The 22,783-nt window shown below is 47.5% G+C and overlaps 1 protein-coding gene across 1 annotated transcript; it reads right to left on the reverse strand.

The window, feature by feature from the left end:
• Positions 1-2,646: 2,646 nt before the first annotated feature.
• KLHDC10 (kelch domain containing 10) lies at positions 2,647-22,288 on the reverse strand. The gene is made up of 9 exons (XM_082239172.1): positions 22,094-22,288; positions 18,442-18,663; positions 16,977-17,131; positions 15,809-15,957; positions 14,857-14,941; positions 13,123-13,189; positions 11,297-11,344; positions 5,948-6,087; positions 2,647-4,202 (listed from the first exon to the last, which is right to left on the reverse strand). Exons 1-9 carry the CDS (start codon positions 22,224-22,226, stop codon positions 3,993-3,995), a joined length of 1,209 nt encoding a protein of 402 aa, XP_082095298.1. The 5' UTR covers positions 22,227-22,288; the 3' UTR covers positions 2,647-3,992.
• Positions 22,289-22,783: the final 495 nt, after the last annotated feature.

The raw sequence follows: 22,783 nt of genomic DNA on the forward strand, positions 1-22,783 counted from the left end.
TTACAAAGCACGGATCCACATGGATCCTCATGATTTTTGCATTGGGCGACCCCAAACTCACCGTCAAATCACATCTCTGTGGCCACAGCATGAACCACAAAAATCATACATCCACTGTTTCGTTCAGAATATTTTTTTTTCTTGTTTTTCTCCTCTAAAAACTAGGTGCATCTTATGTTCAGGTGCATCTTATGGAGCAAAAATTACAGCACATTCTTTTCCCCCCTCGGCTGGTCCACCCGACCTCTGAGAGAGGGAAAAAATTGTGTGGGGTTTTTTGGGGGGGTTGGGTGGGGGTGTTTTGTGAATTATCATTGAAAGTCTAGTGCAGTTTCCCAGTAGCATCAGAAGCAACCACTGGGGCAGCACTTTGTTCATCAATCTCGTCCGCCGTGACTTGACATTGGCTTGCAGGATTTCGGACATTTGCAGCCCTAACTGCATATGAGTTTGTTTCTTACCGTTTTGGCCCGAATATAAGCCACACTTTTAACTTCGCACGGTCGGAATTTGGAAAAAAAAAGTGCAGCTTAAATTCACGACCTTAAAAAAACTGGCTTTTACGATATCACTGCTGAAAAAGACATAAATTGAATTTTAAAGGTGCGGGTTATGTGTGGGTGCGGGCTTATATTCAGGCCGATACGGTATTTGTTTTATTTATATCCCTCTTTCCTCCCCAAGGAGCCCAATGTAGCAAACGGGTATGCAATATAAAACAGAAAACAAAGCGAAAACATTTTGAAATGGATTAAAGCATTCTAGAGGCTGTTAAAATAGCATTATCCCAGGGTGGCCAGGAAATGTATTTTTCAGCGATCCAATTGCCTGGCTAAACAGGAATGTGTTCAAACTCCTCCTAAATGTTAGTAATGATGGAGACAGACACGCCTCTCTGGACCGGAATAACAACTGGCTTACGTTACTTGTTAGCGGCTCCCAATGGGTGGTCCGTGGACCCCCTGGGGGTCTGCGTAACCCACCCAGGAGGTCTGACACATACCCATCAGCTGTCCCAGACTTCATATTTGGGGGGGGCTGTGCTCCCACAAAGGTCACATGACTCGTGTCAGAGTGCGGCCCTGAAGATGTGCACCCCATTTTTGTCCTGGGACATGTTGGAGGGTACGGTGGCAGCGTTCGGAAGACAAAAACTGCCACAGAGGTGTCAATGTTCTCAAAAGTAGTGGATCTACGGCTTGGCTTTTGAAAAATGGGGCGTCCACGGTACATATATATTCATCAGAATTCTACCTGTGGGTCATGCCAGGAAGGTAAGACAGTAAAATAAAATAAAAAACCTTTTCCCTGCCACTGGGTTAGACTTCCTCTAGCTAGGGTTTCTCTCTCTCTGCACCTGAGGAAGTACAGATTGAAAGCCATGCTGCTTCTCAGCTGAGCTTGCATCCTGCATGTCTAAATGACACCAGAACACAGCCATTTGATAGAGGCAGTAGAGTCACAGGAAAACTTCCTGCCCCTTCAGGCAGGAAGAAGGGGGTTCCACACTTGAATACTCCAGCATAAAGAACACAAACAGCAAAGCAAAGGTATGTGCTATTTGCCTTGATCACAGAGGACTATTCACACATGTCAGGCGGGGTTTGGAAAACCAGTGGCTATCCAGACATCGTTGGAATCCATTGTGCATAAATCCTAGGCAGCATGATCAAGAATGATGGGAACCGTTATCCAGCGGTCACACTGTTTTCATTATTTACTTGCTTTTGCCCTGTATTTTATTCTCTGAACCACCCTGAGATGGGAGGACAGTATATAAATTAGATAGATAGATAACAGAGCCCCACACCACTCAGTAACGCATGGTACAGGCATGATTCTGCTGCTTCCATGAACCAGGCCTCCGGTGTGCTTCAAGAGGCAGCAGTGCAAGCCACAGGAGGGGTGAATGACTTCAGATACAGAAGACTGGAAGGCAGAGGGAAATGAGATTATGGACTAAGCTCACCTGCTTAACAAGCCATGGCTTAGTGCCACATGCTGGAGGAAAGGAGAGCTTCGACACCAGCTCATAGACCCCTTGCATTCCACAATCCAAGACTTGACAATCTTGGTCAAGCAGGGAGCCGGTCTGCCTCAGTGTCCCAACAGCCAAGAATGGCTTACATTTGCTAACCTAGAACTGAAAACCATGGTTTGGCAGGAACGGCAAACCATGGTCCTGCCTACTCAAATGCTGAGACACAATGAAAGCTTGCTGCTAAATCAGAATTGGAAATCCTGGATCATGAGGAGGGGGGACAGGGAATGAGATCTATGGTTTGATGCTACATGGGAATACTGTACAGCAGGGATCGCCAACCTGCGGCCCACGGAGGCCGTTTAACCGGCCCACGAGCCACCCCAGAACCGAGACGCCCGCTTGGTGAGTCCCGGTGCGCTGCACTAAACTGGCACAGCGTGGCACAGGGACTCGCTTCTGCGGCGCCGGAAATCGTAGCTGCACATGCTCATGCGCGCACGCGATCCAGCTCATGGAGGAATCTCCGCGGGACTCATCCAGCCCAGGCAAGGTAAATCTTGCTGACCCCTGCTGTACAACATCGAGCTCCTATCCATTTCCAAAGAAAGCTGTGATACTCCCACCATAATTTTAAAGGAAGACAACTTGACAAAGACTACCAATAATAGTTCATGTACAGTTGTTGTTTTTTTAAAAAACCAAAAATTAAAATTAAAAAGCCAGTTTCTCAGGCTAGGTATGACGCTTGGTTTGACGGCTGTTTTGGTATACATTCTACAGGACATTTCCGCAGCCATTTGGAACACAACAGTTAAGACACAGACCATGGTTTCCTTTTCCAGCATTATTTTTTAAAAGGCAAATACTGTCCACAGCAAAATGTCAGGCATTTTGCCTATGCTAAAGAAGAACGGAAACGCAGCGGTGACAACATGGCATTTCCTGCAAATGAAGGACCAGTTAATACGAAGATTTTTTGTTTTGGAGGAAAAAGACAGGCCGTAGAATGGGGTTTTAAAACAAACCAACTTGCAGGGGGTGGAAGCAGGAAGTGGGGAGGCCAGCAGAGGCAAGCCCCCTATCTACGGAAGAAAAACTAGCAGATAATAACAGCTATTGCACAGAGCATGAATTTCCAAATCCTCCTTCACTTACACTCTCTCTCATGCACACAAACACACATACACACACTTGCGACAGGAGAAAGAAAAAATAGCATCAGCTTATTCACAGTTCTCCTCCGTTAACTCCTTCATTGTCAGGCATAACAGAAATGGTACTCGGGCAACTCTCTATATCCCTTTCCTGCCACCATTCAGGATAAACTCTTGTGCTGAAGCCAGCCAGCCACATGGAAGTAAGCCAGTCTTGGACTGGGCAGTTCAATATGAAAAGGCAATAAATGACACGCGTTTCAGAAAGTCACAACAGAAGGCGCCAGTCTTTCCAAACTGTAGCATCTGTAAGAAGACAGATCAGAGAAAGCCAGCTCGCATTTAGGCCTTTTTTTTCAGAGAGAGGCAAGGGATGTGGCAAGAGCTACTACGATGGGTTCCCGTGTGAGCAGCCAGCCTTCCCCTTTCGAAACTGCTGCAAGTTACGGCCATCTTACAGAACAGTAACTAGGAGAGACTGCGTCACGCCGTCCGCCTTGCCTTCCTGCGACTACAAAGCATGCGGCAAAAGCAGTACAAATCAGCTGAGCGACAGCGTCTTTCGTTCATGATGTATTTATAGGTATCCATAAATTAAAAACAAAAAAAGCTTGACTTCCATAAACTTTAAAATAAAAATTCACAGAAGAAAAAAAAAAGGCATCTGATGTATATTTGCCGAGTAAGGCTTTGGAGTTGGGCGTCGTCCCATCTCCTAGCAGCAATCCTCCGCAGTGCTCATAAATAGAGAGAGAAAAGGAGAGGGGGGAAAGAGAAGAGAGGAGAGGGAGAGAAAAAAGAGGGGCGAGAGGAGTCGCTTTTTTAAAAGTAGTGTTTGAAGAGCAGGTGCCTTCTCATTTCAAGCGCTCGATGAGTCCCTGTGTGAGTCCAAGGTGCAAAAGCTGCGATCTGGTGAGGTTTGCTAAGTGGGGGAAAAACCCCAGAAGCTTCTCCCAAGAGAGTTCCAAGAGGCTGGGCACTACCAGCCACATCTTAAAGAGAGAGCCAGTCCGTTTGTTCCTTTGGATGTCCACCACGCCTCCGTGGACGTACATGCAGCCGGCCTGCGTGGAAACAAGGGGGGAAAGGAAGATCACTGCTGGGTTTTCTTTTAAGTGGAACAGCAAGCACCTGGATTGCCTGCGAAGGAGAGATGCCATCCGGCCCCAAATATCTGTGATCAGCTTGACATCGAGGTGGCATTCTGTTTGCAACCACAGGAAGCAGAGGGCAGTGGGTGCTACAAGCCTGCCAGCCAGGTTGCCCGGTGCTTAATGACCTCAAGATCCTCATGGAAAACTCATTTTGTAACTTGCTCTATGTGGGGCTGCCCTTGAGACAGACCCAGAAACTCCAGCGGGTGCAGAATGCCGCGGTGAGACTCCTTACGGAGTCCTTGCTGTGAGATCACATTCACCCGGTGCTATACCAGCTGCACTGGCTCCCGGTGGAGTACAGGATCAGGTTCAAGGTGCTGGTTTTAACCTTTAAAGCCCTATACGGCCTAGGACCCTCATACCTACGGGACCGCCTCTCCTGGTATGTCCCACGGAGTACCTTACTGTCTTCAAACAAAAACATCTTGGAGGTCCCAGGCCACAGGGAGGTTAGGCTGGCCTCAATTAGAGCCAGGGCTTTTTCGGCTGTGGCCCCGATCTGGTGGAACACTCTGTCCCAAGAGACTAGGGCCCTGCGGGACTTGGACATCTTTCCGCAGGGTCTGCAAGACAGAGCTGTTCCACCAGGCCTTTGGCCAAGGCACAGTCTGACCCCCTCCTTCGGTAATCCTCATAGCACTATAGCCCAGTGGTTGCCATTAATTTGATTCTGAATAGATTTTAGAATGAATTGGTTTTAGAATGCTGTGTTACTTTTACTGTTGTTAGCCGCTCTGAGCCCGGCTAACAGAGAGCCAAACTGCAGAGAAACGCGCTTTGCTCCCTCTCACCCGCCGCTCCTCTTCCTCCCTGAGTAGCACTGAGGACATGAGGCAGACCAGGGGTGGAGAACCTCCGACCCGCAGGGCATCCAATTTGGCCATTTCCTATCAAGCAAACGCCCACCTTCCTGCGCATTAGCTGACATTGCTGGTCTAATCCTGCAGTGCCTGAGCGCTTGTGTTCCCAGTAGCAGGATTTCATCTCCAGCATCTGAAGGTTGCTGTTCCAGGGCCATTTCCCACCCCCAATGACAGTCTGGGTTGACAGAACTCCAGCATTTTCAAATACCTCCCTCGGCTGGTTAATTCACCCCCCCCTCCCCACCTTCTTTCTGGCCATTTCTGTGCCACGTAGGACCCTGCAGAAAAGCTGGGCGGTGGCAGCCGCTTACCGGAGTCACAGCAGCACAGTGGAAATAAACTTACAGTGGTGCCCCGCAAGACGAATGCCTCGCAAGACGGAAAACTCGCTAGACGAAAGAGTTTTCTGTTTTGGAGGTGCTTCGCAAAACGAATCTCCTATGGGCTTGCTTCGCAAGACGAAAATGTCTTGCCAGTTCCTGCTGGTTTTTCCCCCCTCCCCCCCCTTTTTCTAAGCCGCTAAGCCGCTTATCAGCTGATCCAATCAGCAGATAAGCTGCTAAAAGCCTCTAATAGCGCTAATCTGCTAATCCTTCAATGGGCTTGCTTTGCAAGACGAAAAAAAACGCTAGACGAAGAGAATCACAGAACGGATTCTTTTCGTCTTGCGAGGCACCACTGTATTTTGAAATACCTCCCTAGCTAGTTAATTCACCCCCCACCTTCTTGCTGGCCATTTCTGTGCCACGTAGGACCCTGCAGAGAGTCTGGGCGCTGGCAGCCGCTTACCGGAGTCACAGCAGCACAGTGGAAATAAACTGGCTCTGGCATCACGGCCGGGAGTTTCACCCACTGGAAGGTCTGCAAGCTCAGTTTCCAGATGTCTCCCAGGATCACTTCTCCGTTGTATCCTCCGCAGACGAAGACATCTGAATCGACAAACGGCACAGGGGCTCAGGCGTTGTTTTCCCACCATAAAGGGGCACACAAGGAGGGTTTGCTCAGTTCTTCAGCTGGTGCAGAGAAACTGCCGTTTCCACAGCGGTTTCTCTCACCAGACTTCCACTGAGATTAATACCCTGTTTCCCCGAAAATAAAACAGTGTCTTATATTAATTTTTGCTCCCAAAGATGCGCTAAGTCTTATTTTTGGGGGATGTCTTACTTTCGGGAAAACAGGGTATTCCGGGGAGGCCTTATTATCGGGGAGGTCTTATTTTCAGGGGGATGCCTTATATTACAGCGAGAGGCAAAACTGGAAGTAGGTCTTATTTTCGGGGGATGTCTTACTTTTGGGGAAACAGGGTAGGCTCCCCCACCTCCATCTTTTCAAGGAAATACCGTACTTTTATATATAGACACCCCCATGTATAAGACTACCACCATGTATAAGACACTACCCCCGTGTCTTATATATAAGACACCCCCGTGTATAAGACTACCCCTATTTTGGGGGACTCAAAGAAAATGGGGGAAGATGGCACAGAGTTGCTGAGCTTTTTTTTTTTTTTTGCAGAGGATTGCCAAAAATCGCTCGCCCGCCGGTGTTGCAAAATCCGCCTCCCGTCTGTCCCATTGCCTGCAGAAGCTGCCAATCGCCTGTCCAACTGCTGGAGCGTCAGCCAATCAACACCACCCATTGACGCGGCAACCAATAACACGCACAACAGCCACGGCAGCAACCAATCAAACGTCCACCCTATGCATTACTAATGTATAAGACGACCCCCACTTTTCAGCATGATTTTTAAAGAAAAAAACATCTTCTACATGGAAAAGTACAGTAACTTTTAATCTTGCCTGGGAACCTAGGAACAGTACCCCCCCCCCATCAAGGAATGCCTCTCCCCATATGAACTGACCCAGACCCTGCCACCATCATCTGAGGCCCTTCTTGATGTGCCCTCTCCAGGAGAAGCAACGCAAGAATGGACCTTTTCTGCGGTGGCTCCCCATTTGTGGAATGATCTCCCCAGGTAGCCTCACCTGCCACCTTTATAACCGTATTTTTCGCTCTATAAGACGCACCAGACCACAAGACACACCTAGTTTTTGGAGGAGGAAAACAAGGGAAAAAATATTCTGAATCTCAGAAGCCAGAGCAGCAAGAGGGATCGCTGTGCAGTGAAAGCAGCAATCCCTCTTGCTGTTCTGGCTTCATGGATAGTTGCACAGCCTGCATTCGCTCCATAAGACGCACACACATTTCCCCTTACTTTTTAGGAGGCGAAAAGTGAGTCTTATAGAGCAAAACATACAGTACATATATTTAGGTGCCAGGCGAAAAAGTTTCTCTTCAACCAGGTGTTTGGCTGAGAAACACCCTGTGGCTTTTAAAATGTGTTTGTGGGACTTCCGGGTTAGCGCCATCGCCGAATGGCGGACTCCCTCCGAGCTCCGGAGGGAGTCGGCTCGGCAGGGGTTGGGTCCTACCGCGCCGGCGACGCGGGGACCCTCAAAAACCACGGGAACGGATCCCGTGGACATGGTGACTCGGCTGGCACCGCTATCGCCCTCCCGGCTTGTGAAGGAGCCTTTTTAAAGGCTACGGATCGGGCGCCGGGGAGTGGCGTGGTGCTTTGAGTCCTCCGCTTCCCCTGCCGGGCGCAGCCGCATGCCATCCGGCGGAGAGCGCTGGCTTCTTCCAAAGAAAATTCGGACAATTAACAACAACCCGTGAGTAATTGGGTAACCGGGCATAAAAGGAGGAAAAAAGAAAATTTTTTCCGGATTTGGCACGAGCGGGAGGGGATCCAAAAAGGAAGTCAGTCCCCTCCCTGATTGTAAACATGCTAAAACAAGGACTGAGAAACCAAGATCGATTCAGAAGTTTATTGACGACAAAAATTATTAACTCCACGATGTGAACTATAAGAACTGTGCTGGAGGAGAAGAGTCGAGGGTGAGAGGAAAAAGACAACCCCCCCCCTGGGAACCGGGGCGATTCGGAGAGCCTGGCGAAGAGAGATGGAGAATTTGACAGCTGCCAAAGGAGCTGTCAAAGCTGGAAAATATAAAGAGGACTTTGCTACAAGTTTTTCTTTGCTGGTTAATTTTGCTACAATTTGACATAAATATGGATATAAACTGTCGGGGAAAAAGAAACAACAAATTGACTTTTGGATTAGAGGATACAAAGTTATTGCAATCCCCCTAGAGGGGTTTCGGGACATTACAAGTGTCGTATGTGGAAAACTACTCTGGGATGTGCATAGGTCTTATCTCTTGGGAAAGCTGCAGAACTGAAATATTATTTTGTCTACAGAGGTGACCATAATACAATAGAATCTTCTATTGAAGCAAGAAAGGAACTGGACGTAAGTCTTTGTCCCTGAATAACAAACCTCTGTAGAGTCACTAAGTTTTGAAACAAGAATGTTTTGACAGCTGAACAAGACAGAAACCGGAGAAAACAAGAAGCAAAAGAGTAAATGACTAAATACGACACGGAAAGAACAACGGGAGGAGCAACAAAAGATTAAGGAAAATTAAAGGCCTCTATTAGACTGGATTTATGAAGTTAAATATTATTAAAACAACCAAATCTGAAGAAACCGGCAAGATGGACTGAGAAAATTTGGCTGTGGACTTAAGATCTCCAGGCCGACAACATACAGACAAATGGACATGGGGAATCAAAACCGGGGAAGGGAGGGGGAACCTTAGAATCCAAAGGCTTTGTAACCAATTTTTTGAACTTTTCTATATATTCTATCTTATATTCTTTATAACTTTGATCTTATATGTTTTCGTTTTTTTTCTTTTTTAGAAAGGGGGAACTCGTGGAAGGAATGAGAGCTGATCTTGGGGGAAAATTTTGTTTTATTATAAGACGAGGAGTGATGTTAAGATTGTGTAAATTTAAATTGGTTTATGAGTAAAATATATTAGGCTTAAATTTGGGGATGAGAACTTGTGGAACCAACTTAGGGAAAGGGGAATACAGTCGGGACGGGAAGGAGGAAGTCCCAGAAAGAAGGTTATGAAAAGAAGGGTCTAAGCTAGTCTCTCTTTTTCTTTCTTTTCTTTATCTTTTTTGTCTTTTCTATTCTGTTATTATTGGAAACTTTAATAAATATGATTATAAAAAAAAAAAAAATGTGTTTGTGGGAGGCGTTAGATTTTGTCTGTGATTTATTATGTATCTTGTGTTCTTATTTTGTATTTTTCTGTTGAGAAATGCCCCGGGATCTTCAGATGAAGGGCAGGATACAAACCTCAATAATAACCCAGTGTATACAGCGAGGAAGGCCCGGGTTCAAGTCTCCACTCAACCATTATAGCCCACCTTAGAGGGCTGCTGAGAGGATGAATTGGGCGGGAGGGTTGTAATATGTATGCTTCCCTGAGCTCTTTGGACTCAAGTAATAGTTAAATAACTAAGTACAGTGGTGCCCCGCAAGACGAATGCCTCGCAAGACGGAAAACTCGCTAGACGAAAGAGTTTTCCGTTTTGGAGGTGCTTCGCAAAACGAATCTCCTATGGGCTTGCTTCGCAAGACGACAATGTCTTGCGAGTTCCTGCTGGTTTCCCCCCCCCTTTTTCTAAGCCGCTAAGCCGCTTATCAGCTGATCCGATCAGCAGATAAGCCGCTAAAAGCGCTAATCCGTCAATGGGCTTGCTTCGTAAGACGAAAAAACCGCTAGACGAAGAGAATCACAGAACGGATTCTTTTCGTCTTGCGAGGCACCACTGTAATAAGCAAAATTCTGAATTTTCCCACATCCATCCACCCACTTCCTTCCTTCCTGCCCACTCACCCTATTTATGGAACATTCTTCCCAAGAATGCCCCCTTGGCACTGCCAGACAAAGAAGTTTTTGTCCTTCCATGCATTTGGGCACCACCAACAATACATTGTAACATTAAATCCATTTTTAACCAAGTTTATGTGATTTTATTATTCTTTTTCACTTTGGTTGTAAATGGCACTGGGATACAGTGGATGCTCGGGTTGCGAACATGATCCGTGTGGGATGCACGTTCGCAACCCGCAGCATTCGCAACCTGTGTCTGCGCACGCACGGGTTGCGAATCAGCGCTTCTGTGCATGTGCAAGGCGTGATTTAGAGCTTCTGCGCATGCGTGACAGCTAAAACCCGGAAGTAACCCGTTCCAGTACTTCCATGTTTCGGCAGTCCGCAACTCATAGAATCATAGAGTTGGAGAGACCACAATGGCCATAGAGTCCAACCCCCTGCCAAGCAGGAAACACCATCAGAGCACTCCTGACATATGGTTGTCAAGCCTCCAAAGGAGGAGACTCCACCACACTCCTTGGCAGCAAATTCCACTGTCAAACAGCTCTTACTGTCAGGAAGTTCTTCCTAATGTTTAGGTGGAATCTTCTTTCTTGTAGTTTGGATCCATTGCTCCGTGTCCGCTTCTCTGGAGCAGCAGAAAACAACCTTTCTCCCTCCTCTATGTGACATCCTTTTATATATTTGAACATGGCTATCATATCACCCCTTAACCTCCTCTTGTCCAGGCTAAACATGCCCAGCTCCCTTAGCCGTTCCTCATAAGGCATCGTTTCCAGGCCTTTGACCATTTTGGTTGCCCTCCTCTGGACACGTTCCAGTTTGTCAGTGTCCTTCTTGAACTGTGGTGCCCAGAACTGGACACAGTACTCCAGGTGAGGTCTGACCACAGCAGAATACAGTGGCACTATTACTTCCCTTGATCTAGATGCTATACTCCTACAGATGCAGCCCAGAATTGCATTGGCTTTTTTAGCTGCCGCGTCACACAAAACTCGAAAAAACGCAACCTCAAGCATCTGTAACACGAGGTATGACTGTACTCTTTCTTTCTTTTTTTTAAGTGGGAAGTGACATGAGACATTTGACAAACCAGAGTCCATTTGGAGGAAGCGGCCCTGGGGCTACGATGTTTCTCCCCTCAAGTCAAACCAGCCTCCCATTTCTCTTGTGACAAGCTTTCCAACAATATGGCTGACCCTTCCACCCTCTGCTGTTAGAATGTTTCTGAACATGCTGAGGCACTGCAGCACCTCAAAGATGGACTGTTGTGTGCATACAGAAGTAGGCTCAAATGTTTCATCCCGGTTGGGATTTCACATGCCACAAACAGGAGCCTCTGCAGCTGAACGTGCCAAAGTGAGCCAGTGATTCTTACCATTTTTGATCTGTACACAACTGTGACATCTCCTGGCCGCCGGGAAATCTGTGGAACAAAAACCTGAGGGTGAGCGAGTGTAACGGAAGAGAAGACTGTTCAGTAAATGCGGATTTCTCATTATTGGGAAGGGGCCGGCCAGCCTGAAAAGGGGCTTAACATGAATTGCAAAGAATTCTTGTGCCTGGATGCGAAACAGAAGAAGAAGAAGGGGAGTTTGGATTTGATATCCCGCCTTTCACTCCCCTTCAGGAGTCTCAAAGCGGCTAACAATCTCCTTTCCCTTCCTCCCCCACAACAAACACTCTGTGAGGTGAGTGGGGCTGAGAGACTTCAGAGAAGTGTGACTGGCCCAAGGTCACCCAGCAGCTGCATGTGGAGGAGCGGGGAAGCGAACCGGGTTCAGCAGATTACGAGTCCACCGCTCTTAACCACTACACCACACTGGCTCTCATACGATTGTCCAATACCAACTGACCTGTAGCCATCCTTCAGTTTAATCCATGTGAAGAGGTGAAGTTGAAACAGGGAGGGAGGAAACTGCCTACTCCTAAAGCATATTTTAGATTGTGTGTGGATAAAGATGAAAAGCCTAAGAACAAAAAAATAGTCCAGTAGCACCTTAGAGACCAACTAAGTTTGTTCTAGGTATAAGCACACTTCTTCAGATAACACACTGAAGATACAGACTGAAGTGTGTTATCTGAAGAAGTGTGCATGCACACGAAAGATACCTAGAACAAACTTAGTTGGTCTCTAAGGCGCTACCGGACTATTTTTTAATTTTTGATTTTGACTGAGTCAGACCAACATGGCTATCTGAAGCCTAAGAACAGTTTGTGCTCGCTTTACAAGCGCTCTGGAACGCCCATTGAAGAGAGGGTTGCGAGAGCAAACCAATAAAAATGACCAGGGGAAAATAATCTGAACTGAAATATGTTGAATGGCCACCTGGAGGAGGGAGCCTTCATATCAAGAAAGGTTACAAGATCCTAACTATGATCGTTGATTAGAGCCCAAGTCAAGTGGAATCACTAAATCTGAGCTCTACATGAATACAGTAAGCCCACAACGTCTGTGCATATAATTTGTGTGCATTTAAGTGCTTGGCTAAATAAATAATTAGAGGACAGGCATCTGGGGGGAAAGTCACTGGCAATCCCACCCACCAAAGAACCCACGGTGTTCTTACTATATGCGATTTTGGTTTAGCACGATCTCTGGAACATAACCCCTCTTGAAAGTTTACTGTACATTTTAAAAAGTGCTTCTGAGATGTCAGATTTCCTAAAGGCACCAGAATCCAGAGAAATACAGTGGTACCTCGGGTTAAGAACTTAATTCGCTCTGGAGGTCCGTTCTTAACCTGAAACTGTTCTTAACCTGAAACACCTCTTTAGCTAATGGGGCCTCCCGCTGCTGCCGTGCTGCCGGAGAACGATTTCTGTTCTCATCCTGAAACAAAGTTCTTAACCCGAGGTACTATTTCTGGGTTAGTGGAGTCTGTAACCTGAAGCACCTGTAACCTGAAGTGTATGTAACCCGAGGTACCACTGTATCTAGTTATTAAAAAAATTAATCTGGAACCAGGTACTATACATGAGACCTGGAATTATGCAACATTTTTGGTGTATATTTCAGATCAATCTATGGGCTTAGTTTGGATTTTTAACAAAGAGGAAAGTACAAAGGTTTTGAGAAGACTGACTTGTTTGCAAACTTCTTTTTAATCTCTCCCAGGGTCCCCCACCAACATTTTATTTCTGGCTACAAATATTTTTGTCTTTTCATCCCCTACCAATATATGCTATTTTTCAAAAGCCTACCTTTTTTCTTATGAGGCTTTGTTGCAATTTCTTCCCAGGTGTTTGTTTCAAGGTTGTAGGCGTGGATCTTAAGCGACAGAAATAATACAATTATATATATATTTTTAATGACAGAAATGGAACAAGGCAGTGGCTGAACTCAAGGCCTCTGCCAGCAAGTTCCCCTGACAAGCCCACTCCATCACCCCACAAAAGATTTCCAGGTTAAATAGCTAAAGCGTTGGAAATTAGGCAAGAGGCTGACACTTGATTCATGGTATCCAGGGGTATGGATTGTTGGGTTTGCAGAAAAAATGCCATGTCATCTGCCTGCTGCCAAAGGGAAACTTGAGCTGTTATAATTCTGTGCGCCTTGGCAACCTGTCAAATGGCTCTTACTGTCGGAATGTTCTTCCTGATGTTTTAAGTGAAAATCTGCTTTCTTGTAACTTCAGCAATAATAATAATAATAATAATAATAATAATAATAATAATAAATTTTTATTTATACCCCGCCCTTCCCGGTTCAAAAACTGGGCTCAGGGCGGCTAACAACAAATTTAAAACACTTAATTATAAAAGCAGCATAAAATACAGTATAAAAACATGAATAACAATAAAAATCAAAAATCAATTTAGGGGAAATAAGCATTAGATAATCCCCAGGGCTAGGTGGCTGAATTGGTCCTACTTGGGCCAGCGAGGAGACCAGGGGAGAATTAGCTGTGGGATCCCAGAGCGGGTGATCTTCATAAAAGGGGAGGGGGAAGGAAGAGAAGGGAAGGGAAATAAAAGAACAGGCTGAATTCAAATTAAAGGCCAGGTGGAATAGCTCTGTCTTACAGGCCCGGCGGAAGGAGGTTAAATCCTGCAGGACCCTGGTCTCATGGGACAGAGCATTCCATCAGGTTGGAGCCATTACTGAAAAGGCCCTGGCCCTGGTGGAGGATAGTCTGACTTCCTTAGGGCCCGGGACCTCTAAACCATGGTTATTCATTGACCTTCTCTGCGGGGCAGACCAGGAGAGGCAGTCCCATAGATACGAGGGCCCTAAGCCACAAAGGGCTTTAAAGGTCAAGACCAGCACCTTGAAATCTTTCCGCAGGGCCTGCAAGACAGTCTGACACCCTCCTTCTGTAAACCTCATAGAACTCTAGCCCAATGGCTGCCATTAATTTGATTCTGAATTGATTTTAGAATGAATTGATTTTTAGAATGTTTTTCAATTAATTGATTGTGATTTTATGTAAACTGTGTTAATTTTATTGTTGTTAGCTGCTCTGAGCCTGGCTTCAGCTGGGGAGGGCAGGATATAAATAAAATTTTATTATTACCATGTCAATTAAATCAACAGGAACTGTGCAAAAGTGTGGGTATGTATGTCAAAGGGGGCTTGCACAGGATAAATTCATCCCAGGTTGTGCCCTATTAGAAATCCAGGTGAAACATGTTAGGATTCCTTGTCTGCAAATCTTTGCAATTTTGTCTTCATGGCACCCTGGTAGACATTTCCCCCTTGCAAGAGCAATGTTCTGAGATGGAAAAAAGGGTGACCTGCCACACAATCAATCAGAACAGTGACTGGAATCCAGTTCCATTCACTAGATCACTCACCAATCTGCATTATGTGCCAAATACTCAAGACCCCAACATTCTGCTATTAAAATTCACCAGTTCTGGCCATGGGCTTACTTTCTGTTCTCACTAGCGAGAAATCAAACTAATAAAAAGTATTTTGGCAGTTGATCCTATTACCTTGTCCAAGGAATAGGCTGTCCAAGAAGTTCCCCCTCCTAAGATGTAAATCCTCTGCCCGTCATGTGCAATTTCATGTCTGTATCTGGAAAGAAGAAGTCAATAATTTATTATTTATACCCCGCCCATCTGGCCAGGCCTCCCCAGCCACTCTGGGTGGCTTCCAACCAAATATTAAAATACAGTAATACATCAAACATTAAAAGCTTCCCTAAACAGGGCTGCCTTCAGATGTCTTCTAAAAGTTTGGTAGTTGTTCTCTTTGATATCTGGTGGGAGGGCATTCTACAGGACGGGCGCCACCACCGAGAAGGCCCTCTGCCTGGTTCCCTGTAACTTGGCTTCTCGCAGTGAGGGAACCGCCAGAAGGCCCTCGGAGCTGGACCTCAGTGTCTGGGCTGAACGGAAGGAGTGGAGACACTCCTTCAGGTATACTGGGCCGAGGCCATTTAGGGCTTTAAAGGTCAGCACCAACACTTTGAATCGTGCTCAGAAATGTACTGGGAGCCAATGTAGGTCTTTCAAGACCGGTGTTATGTGGTCTCGGCGGCTGCTCCCAGTCACCAGTCTAGCTGCCGCATTCTGGATTAGTTGTAGTTTCTGGGTCACCTTCAAAGGCAGCCCATGTAGAGCGCACTGCAGTAGTCCATGCGAGAGATAACCAGAGCATGTGCCACTCTGGTGAGACACTCCGCCAGACATGCTAGAATTTTCATAGCAAATGCTTCCAAATTTAGGCATCCCAACTAAACCACACAAGCCCTAACAATATCTGGAGGCCAGGGGGATGTGGCTGAAGAGATAGCCCATTTTTTTGAATTGGAAATGACATTTCAATAAGAACTTGTCTATCGAGAGACTGTCCTTTTGAATGAGGAAGAGTTGAGGCTGACTGATCGCCTTACAGCCAGTTTTACGCAGCAGGCGCCACTGAGCAAGAGGCCAAGCTCACCTTTCCTCCGGCATGTCGCAGTGCATGTTGTTTGGCTTCAGCTGGGTCCACTCCCTGGTGTTCAGGTCCAACTTGTGCAGGTCTGTGCTGTAAATGTATCCTGTCGTGCCTCCGAAGACGTACAAGGAGCCATTTATGATCGCCATCGCCTGGTAAGGGAGAAGAGGGAAGAGCTGCAGGGGAACTGAACGAGGACCATAGGAAGGCGGCCGAAAGGCAGGTATCCTCTGAAGAGCATCCATCTCCCCCTTCCCTGGATCCCCTTTGTCACACCACTTTCAAGGGAGCAGAGCCAGGAGTGACAGTATGCCACGGACCAGAACTTGGTATTGCCAGGGCAATGAAATCTGCCTGTAAGTCCGATCTCATTTTCGTGAACTGGTTTGAGCTTATGGTTGAAGTGTGGTACTGAAACACTGCAATGTGTACAGACACAGGGTGGGGTAAGGGAATGGCCTCTATAGCCTTGGATATATGGGAAATGGTTGTGGTACCTAAAATCAAAAAACACTCTGTACAGTGGACGCTCAGGTTGCAAACGTGATCCGTGCGAGATGCACGTTCGCAACCCGCAGCACCCGCAACCCGCAGAGGCACGGCTGCGCATATTGCAATTTGGCGCTTCTGCGCATGTGAAAAGCGCGATTTAGCGCTTCTGAGCATGCCTGACCGTTGAAACTCGAAAGTAACCTTTTCCGGTACTTCTGGGTTTTGGCAGTCCATAACCCGAAAAAACGCAACCTGAAGCGTCTGTAACCTGAGGTATGACTGTACACGCTCCAGCATATTCTATTTTTCTCTTTTATAGGGCTAAGCCATCAAGACCTTGGGCTCAAATTAAATGCTTATCTCTCTGACTTCATACTATGCAATCCCCCAAAGGTGCTCCAGTATACTTCATGCTCAGGAACTTGAGAACTGCTCCCCATTTTTAGACCCGAGGAGATAAGTGAGACCTGAATTAAGGGCACAAACCTCTCAGGAATATGGAACCACTCTCTGTCCTTCAAGAGTCTGATAATAATGATAATAATATTTACATCCTGACCATCTGAATAGGGTTGCCCCAGCCACTCTGGGTGCCTCCCAACAAAATAAAACATCAATCATTAAAAACTTCCCTGTAGAGTAGAATAGGGGCTGCAGAGGATGACACCCCCCCCCGTACCTGTCCATAGATGCGGTTGGGCTTCTTCCCTCGACAGTTGAAGAGGGCCCAGCGCTTGTACTTGACGTTGCAGACGTGGACGTCATTGCCATTGCTCTCGCCAAAGGGGATTCCGGTGCCACCAAAGACCAAGAGGTTATTCCCATGCAACACAACTGGCAGAAAACAAGAATGCAGAACAAAACCTTTGACATGCAGATTTGGTAGCCCTCAACTGCACTTTGGAACAATCGTCTTCTCTGCTGAGCTGTTCACCAGTAACCAAAAGTCTAGCGAAGGGATGGAGAGAGCCCTCTTGCCGGTGACATAGAACTAACAAGTTAAAGGTAAAGGGTAAAGGACCCCTGACCATTAGGTCCAGTCGTGACCGACTCTGGGGTTGCGGTGCTCATTTTGTTTATTGGCCGAGGGAGTTGGCATACAGCTTCTGGGTCATGTGGCCAGCATGACTAAGCCGCTTCTGGCGAACCAGAACAGAGCACGGAAACGCCGTTTACCTTCCTGTTGGCTGGTACCAATTTATCTACTTGCCCTTTGACGTGCTTTTGAACTGCTAAGTTGGCAGGAGCAGGGACCGAGCGACGGGAGCTCAGCCCATCGCGGGGATTCGAACCGCCGACCTTCTTATCGGCAAGTCCTAGGCTCAGTGGTTTAACCCACAGCATCACCCGCGTTAGCGCTGGGTAAATGGGGCCTGTGCAGGTGGAGCGTGAGCAGCAGACGGGTTCATGCGCAAGCAGTATGAATGGGCATGCAAATGAACAGACAAAGCATACTAAAGGAACCCGAGCAACTCATATTGCTTTTCAGTCAAGCACTCACACAGCAGCAAAAGGCAATAAAAGTCGCTGACACTTCCCTGCAGACCTGAATTTCACAACAGAAAGCGGACTGCACTAATGGAAAAAACCCTGCCTGCAGAGCTGTGGATGAATCATGCAAAGTACATCCACCATGAAGACTTTCTGGGGTGGGTGGGGGGGGAGAAGTAAAGAGAAAGGACGGAGCTCCAGCATTCAGCACCCCCAGCGTCCCAAGCTGTAGCAGTTCCAAAAGAAAAGGGATGCGAGAAAGCCCCGCAAAAAAACAACCCCATGGCCACTGCTGGGGTGATGGTGGTGGTAGTGCCACACCTCATAAGACTCCTGGTAGCCACAACACACAGAATTTATCCACAGCGCAGATCTGGACAGCAACAATACGAAGCCAAGTCCTTCTTGGCATCTAAGCCTGGACTTTTATAAGACACTATTTTAAGTACAGGAGTTACAAAACGGATCTCAAAATAGCTCACTCTAATCTTACTCAATTACTGCACTTATACAGATGGGACAGATGATGATTATTAAATTTGTATACCACCCTTCGTGCATAGATGTCAGGGCAGTTCACAACATGAATGCCATTAAGGTGAAGAGTTACATTTATGCTTTACTACCGCAATAATTCATTCTCCTCCACTCACGTGACATAGATGCTAACTCTCGAGGCATGTAACCCTCTGTGCCCATTTGATGCCAAGTGCCGGTAGCAAAGTTGTATCGCCAAAGCTCCCTGAAGAGTGGGTAGTCTTCATTCTCTGGCCCTCCAGACTCATCATAGTCAGGATTGTATCCGCCGAACACGTACAAGTTGGCATTGTCTGCCACACAACGGTGGCCGCTTCTAGCTGGTGGGACTCTGTGGCCTAAAGCAGAGAGACAAAAGATTTTCATGAACTAAGGCGGGACAGAATATATTTTGCAAGGCTGGGTGAAGCAGCACAGAAAGACGACAAAGGAGGGAGCATCACAGTGGATAAAGTCTCAACACAAGAAAGGAAGCTGCTCCAGTTCCATCTTGGATAAATTCCCGAGAACCCGTTTTCATTGGCGGGCATGGGAGCAGGTAAGTCATGACAGGTGTGTGTAAACAGTTTGTGTAAAAGCTACACAAGGAGATGTGGTGTTGTGGATGGTTACAGCTGATCCCCCAAACATTTCTGGCTTTCAATCATACAGTGGTACCTCAGGTTACACATGCTTCAGGTTACAGACTTCGCTAACCCAGAAATCGTACCTCGGGTTAAGAACTTTGCTTCAGGATGAGAACAGAAATTGTGCTCCGGCGGTGCGGTGGCAGCAGGAGGCCCCATTAGCTAAAGTGGTGCTTCAGGTTAAGAACAGTTTCAGGTTAAGAACGGACCTCCAGAACGCATTAAGTACTTAACCCGAGGTACCACTGTATTGGCTTGTGGGCTTCTCATATATATCTGGTTGGCCACTATGAGAACAGGAGTGGACGGATTATTAGCTTGGTCCAGGAGGCTCTTATGAACTCTCAACATTATCTGGGAGGGGTTCTTCCACTGTGGTTTCAGTCCTTCCTAGAAGTTGGTTTACCAAAAGTTGGTGGTAGAGGTCACCTGCTCAACATTTTTTTCCATCTGGGGTTCTATTTCAGCCCTTATGCTGAAATATGAAAATGCTGGGAGAGGTCATCTGCACATACAAGGTACAGGGCCATCGGTACAGAAATAACACCGCCTCTCCTCGCTTTTCATCCCAATTCCAGAAAGGCTGCAGAGGCGCTGAATTTATGCCTGAGCTTGATAAGCGACTGCATCATACGAGCTAACAAACTAAAACTAAAGCAACAACACCAAGCTCCCTTTCAGGGCTGCTGTTCAGGATCGGCCAAGCCGCTGTACACAAGTTGCAACATACAGTGGTACCTGGGTTCTCAAACTTAATCCGTTCTGGAAGTCTGTTCCAAAACCAAAGCGTTCCAAAACCAAGGCATGGCTTTCCCATAGAAAGTAATGCAAAATGGATTAATCCACTCCCAACTTTAAAAAACAACCCTTAAAACAACATTTTAAGATGAATTTTACTCTTTAACGAGACCACGGATCCGTAAAATAAAAGCAATAATGTACTGTACTAGAAAAAAATAATACAGTATTGAAGATAACATGTACTTTACTATCTAACAAGACAACTGATCCATAAAATGAAAGCAATAAACAATGTACTGCAGTCACACAATCAATCCATCAGGGGTTGAACTGGGTTCCACGCAGTCAGAAAAACAAAGCAAAAAGAGCTACAAAAACGCGAAATAAAAAGCAAAAATAGACCTCAGCGTAACACTCAAAACGGAAGTGTGGCACTCACATCGGAAGTGTAACACTCAAAACGCAACAAGTTTGACTTCTGAAAAACGTTCGCAAACTGGAACACTTCTGGGTTTGCAGTGTTTGGGTTCCAGGTTGTTTGAGTACCAAGGCTTTTGAGAACCAAGGTGCCACTGTATACACACACACACGAAGCTCACCCCAAGGCAGTGACTACAGCATCAGGCGACCTTGCAGGGCTGCTGTTCGGGATTTACACACGGGGCTCCCTGCATTGTGCACGCGCAGGGCGAATGTCACCTGAGGAGGCTCCCCAAACACCCCTCCGTAAAGCCCTTATAAGCGGATCAGACCAACGTGGCCCCAGCGAGCTGCTTCCAACAGCGGTCAGCCGGAAGCCCCCAATCAAGCACAAGACATTCAAATTCAGCAGCACCTTCTCCATATATATATTCGGGGAGAGCACAAAATATGGTCTGAAGCTCAACATCAAAAAAACTAAGCTCATGGCCACTGGGCCCATCACCTCCTGGCAAATAGAAGGGGAAGAAATGGAGGCAGTGAGAGATTTTCCTTTCTTGGGCTCTGTGATCACTGCAGATGGTGACAGCAGCCATGAAATTAAAAGACGCCTGCTTCTTGGGAGAAAAGCAATGACACACCTAGACAGCGTCTTAAAAAGCAGAGACATCACCTTGCCAACAAAGTTCCGTATAGTTAAAGTTATGGTTTTCCCAGTAATGATGTATGGAAGTGAGAGCTGGACCATAAAGAAGGCTGATCACCGAAGAATGGATGCTTTTGAATTCTGGTGCTGGAGGAGACTCTTGAGAGTCCCATAGACTGCAAGATGATCAAACCTATCCATTCTTAAGGAAATCAGCCATGAGTGCTCACTGGAAGGACAGATCCTGAAACTGAGGCTCCCAGACTTTGGCCACCTCATGAGAAGAGAAGACTCCCTGGAAAAGACCCTGATTCTGGGAAAGATGGAGGGCACAAGGAGGATGAGATGGTGGGACAGTGTTCTCGAAGCTACCAGCCTAAGTTTGACCAAACTGCGGGAGGCAGTGGAAGACAGGAGTGCCTGGCGTGCTCTGGTCCATGGGCTCACAAAGAGTCGGACATGACTAAACAACAACGACAACTTAAATGAAAAAAGTGGTTTTGCAGAAATGACATTAGAATGATGGAAATAAATGACTGAGAAATGGTGTGTGCTCAGGTGAACGATCTCTTCTTGGCTCCTGGGGCCTAAATCATGACTTCCAGTATCTTCAAATATCTGAAGGGCTGTCACATGGAAGATGGAGCAAGCTTGTTTTCTGCTGCTCCAGAGGGTAGGACCCGAACCAAATTACAAAGAAAGGTGATTCTAAATAAAAGTTAGGAGGAACTTTCTGAGGGCAAGAGTTGTTTGGCAGTGGAATGAATGCCCTCAGAAGGTACAGTGGTACCTCGGGTTAAGTACTTAAATCGTTCCGGAGGTCCGTACTTAACCTGAAACTGTTCTTAACCTGAAGCACCACTTTAGCTAATGGGGCCTCCTGCTGCTGCTGCGCCGCTGGAGCATGATTTCTGTTCTCATCCTAAAGCAAAGTTCTTAACCTGAAGCACTATTTCTGGGTTAGCGGAGTCTGTAACCTGAAGCGTCTGTAACCTGAAGCGGATGTAACCTGAGGTACCACTGTACTGGGCTCTCCTTTGTTGGAGGTATTTAAGCAGAGGTTGGGTGGCCATCTCTCAGCTGTGAATTCTGCGTTGAAGGGGGTTGGACTAGATGGCCCTTGAGGTCCTTTACAATTCTGTGGTTCTAAGACCGGCAACATTAAATGCCCGACGTCTGGTTTCAACAGACAGGAGGGCCTGGCGGGCTCTGGTCCAGGGGGTCACGAAGAGGCGGACACGGCTAAACGACACCAATTCGGGGTGGGCAGCGGGGCTCTGGCTGTGGCGGCGGCGCAGGCGCAGACGCTCCCTCCTTACCCCCCCTCCTACTCACCGCCTCGGCCCGGGCCCGGCGGGAGCCTGACGAAGCGGTTGAGGAGCCCCCCGCGCGGGGCTTGAGCCGCGGTCCCGTTCCCGCCGCCGCGCTGCCGGTTGCCGTCCCAGCCCTCTCCGTTCCCCGCCGACATCTTGGCCCTCCTTCCTCTTCTCGGCTCCCTCACAGTCGCCCAAACGGAGCGCGACGTGAGGGGCTGGAGGAGGGGGGGCAAACAAGAGTTTCCCGCTGCCACAGCCAATAGGCGCCGGCCTTGCACAGCGCCGGCCAATCGGAGGCGCGGTTGTTGGAGGAGCGGCTTCTGCGTGCCTGCGCGAGGAGCGAGGGGGGGAACGAAAGTTTCCCGCTGCCATAGCCAATAGGCGCCGGCCTTGCACAGCGCCGGCCAATCGGAGCGCGACGTGAGGGGCTGGAGGAGGGGCTTGTGCGTGCCTGCGCGAGGAGCGGAGGGGAAACAAGAATTTTCCCGCTACCACAGCCAATAGGCGCCGGCCTTGCACAGCGCCGGCCAATCGGAGGCGCGGTTGTTGGGTCGGCTTGGAGGAAGAGGAAGAGAGGCGAAAGAGGTGGGCGACGTCATCATGGAAAGGAAGGGGGAGGGGGAGGCAGCCAGGCCAGAGCAATCGCTCGCAAGGTTAAGGCCTTTCCGCACAGAAGGGGGATTGGGGGGAAGGCAGGAGCAATCGAAAT

This window comes from Podarcis vaucheri (assembly GCF_965113315.1).
Source record: "Podarcis vaucheri genome assembly, chromosome: 10".
NCBI classification, from domain to species: Eukaryota; Metazoa; Chordata; class Lepidosauria; order Squamata; family Lacertidae; genus Podarcis; species Podarcis vaucheri.

What these genes read in the sequence shown, in the direction of transcription:
- KLHDC10 (XM_082239172.1), bottom strand. Translation starts at nt 22,226, where the DNA reads ATGTCGGCGGGGAACGGAGAGGGCTGGGACGGCAACCGGCAGCGCGGC. An exon ending in CCAACCGCATCTATGGACAG is followed by an intron (nt 15,958 to 16,976) that starts GTACGGGGGGGG and finishes CTCCCTTACCAG; the next exon opens with GCGATGGCGATCATAAATGG. An exon ending in ACTGTGCTGCTGTGACTCCG is followed by an intron (nt 4,203 to 5,947) that starts GTAAGCGGCTGC and finishes GTTTCCACGCAG; the next exon opens with GCCGGCTGCATGTACGTCCA.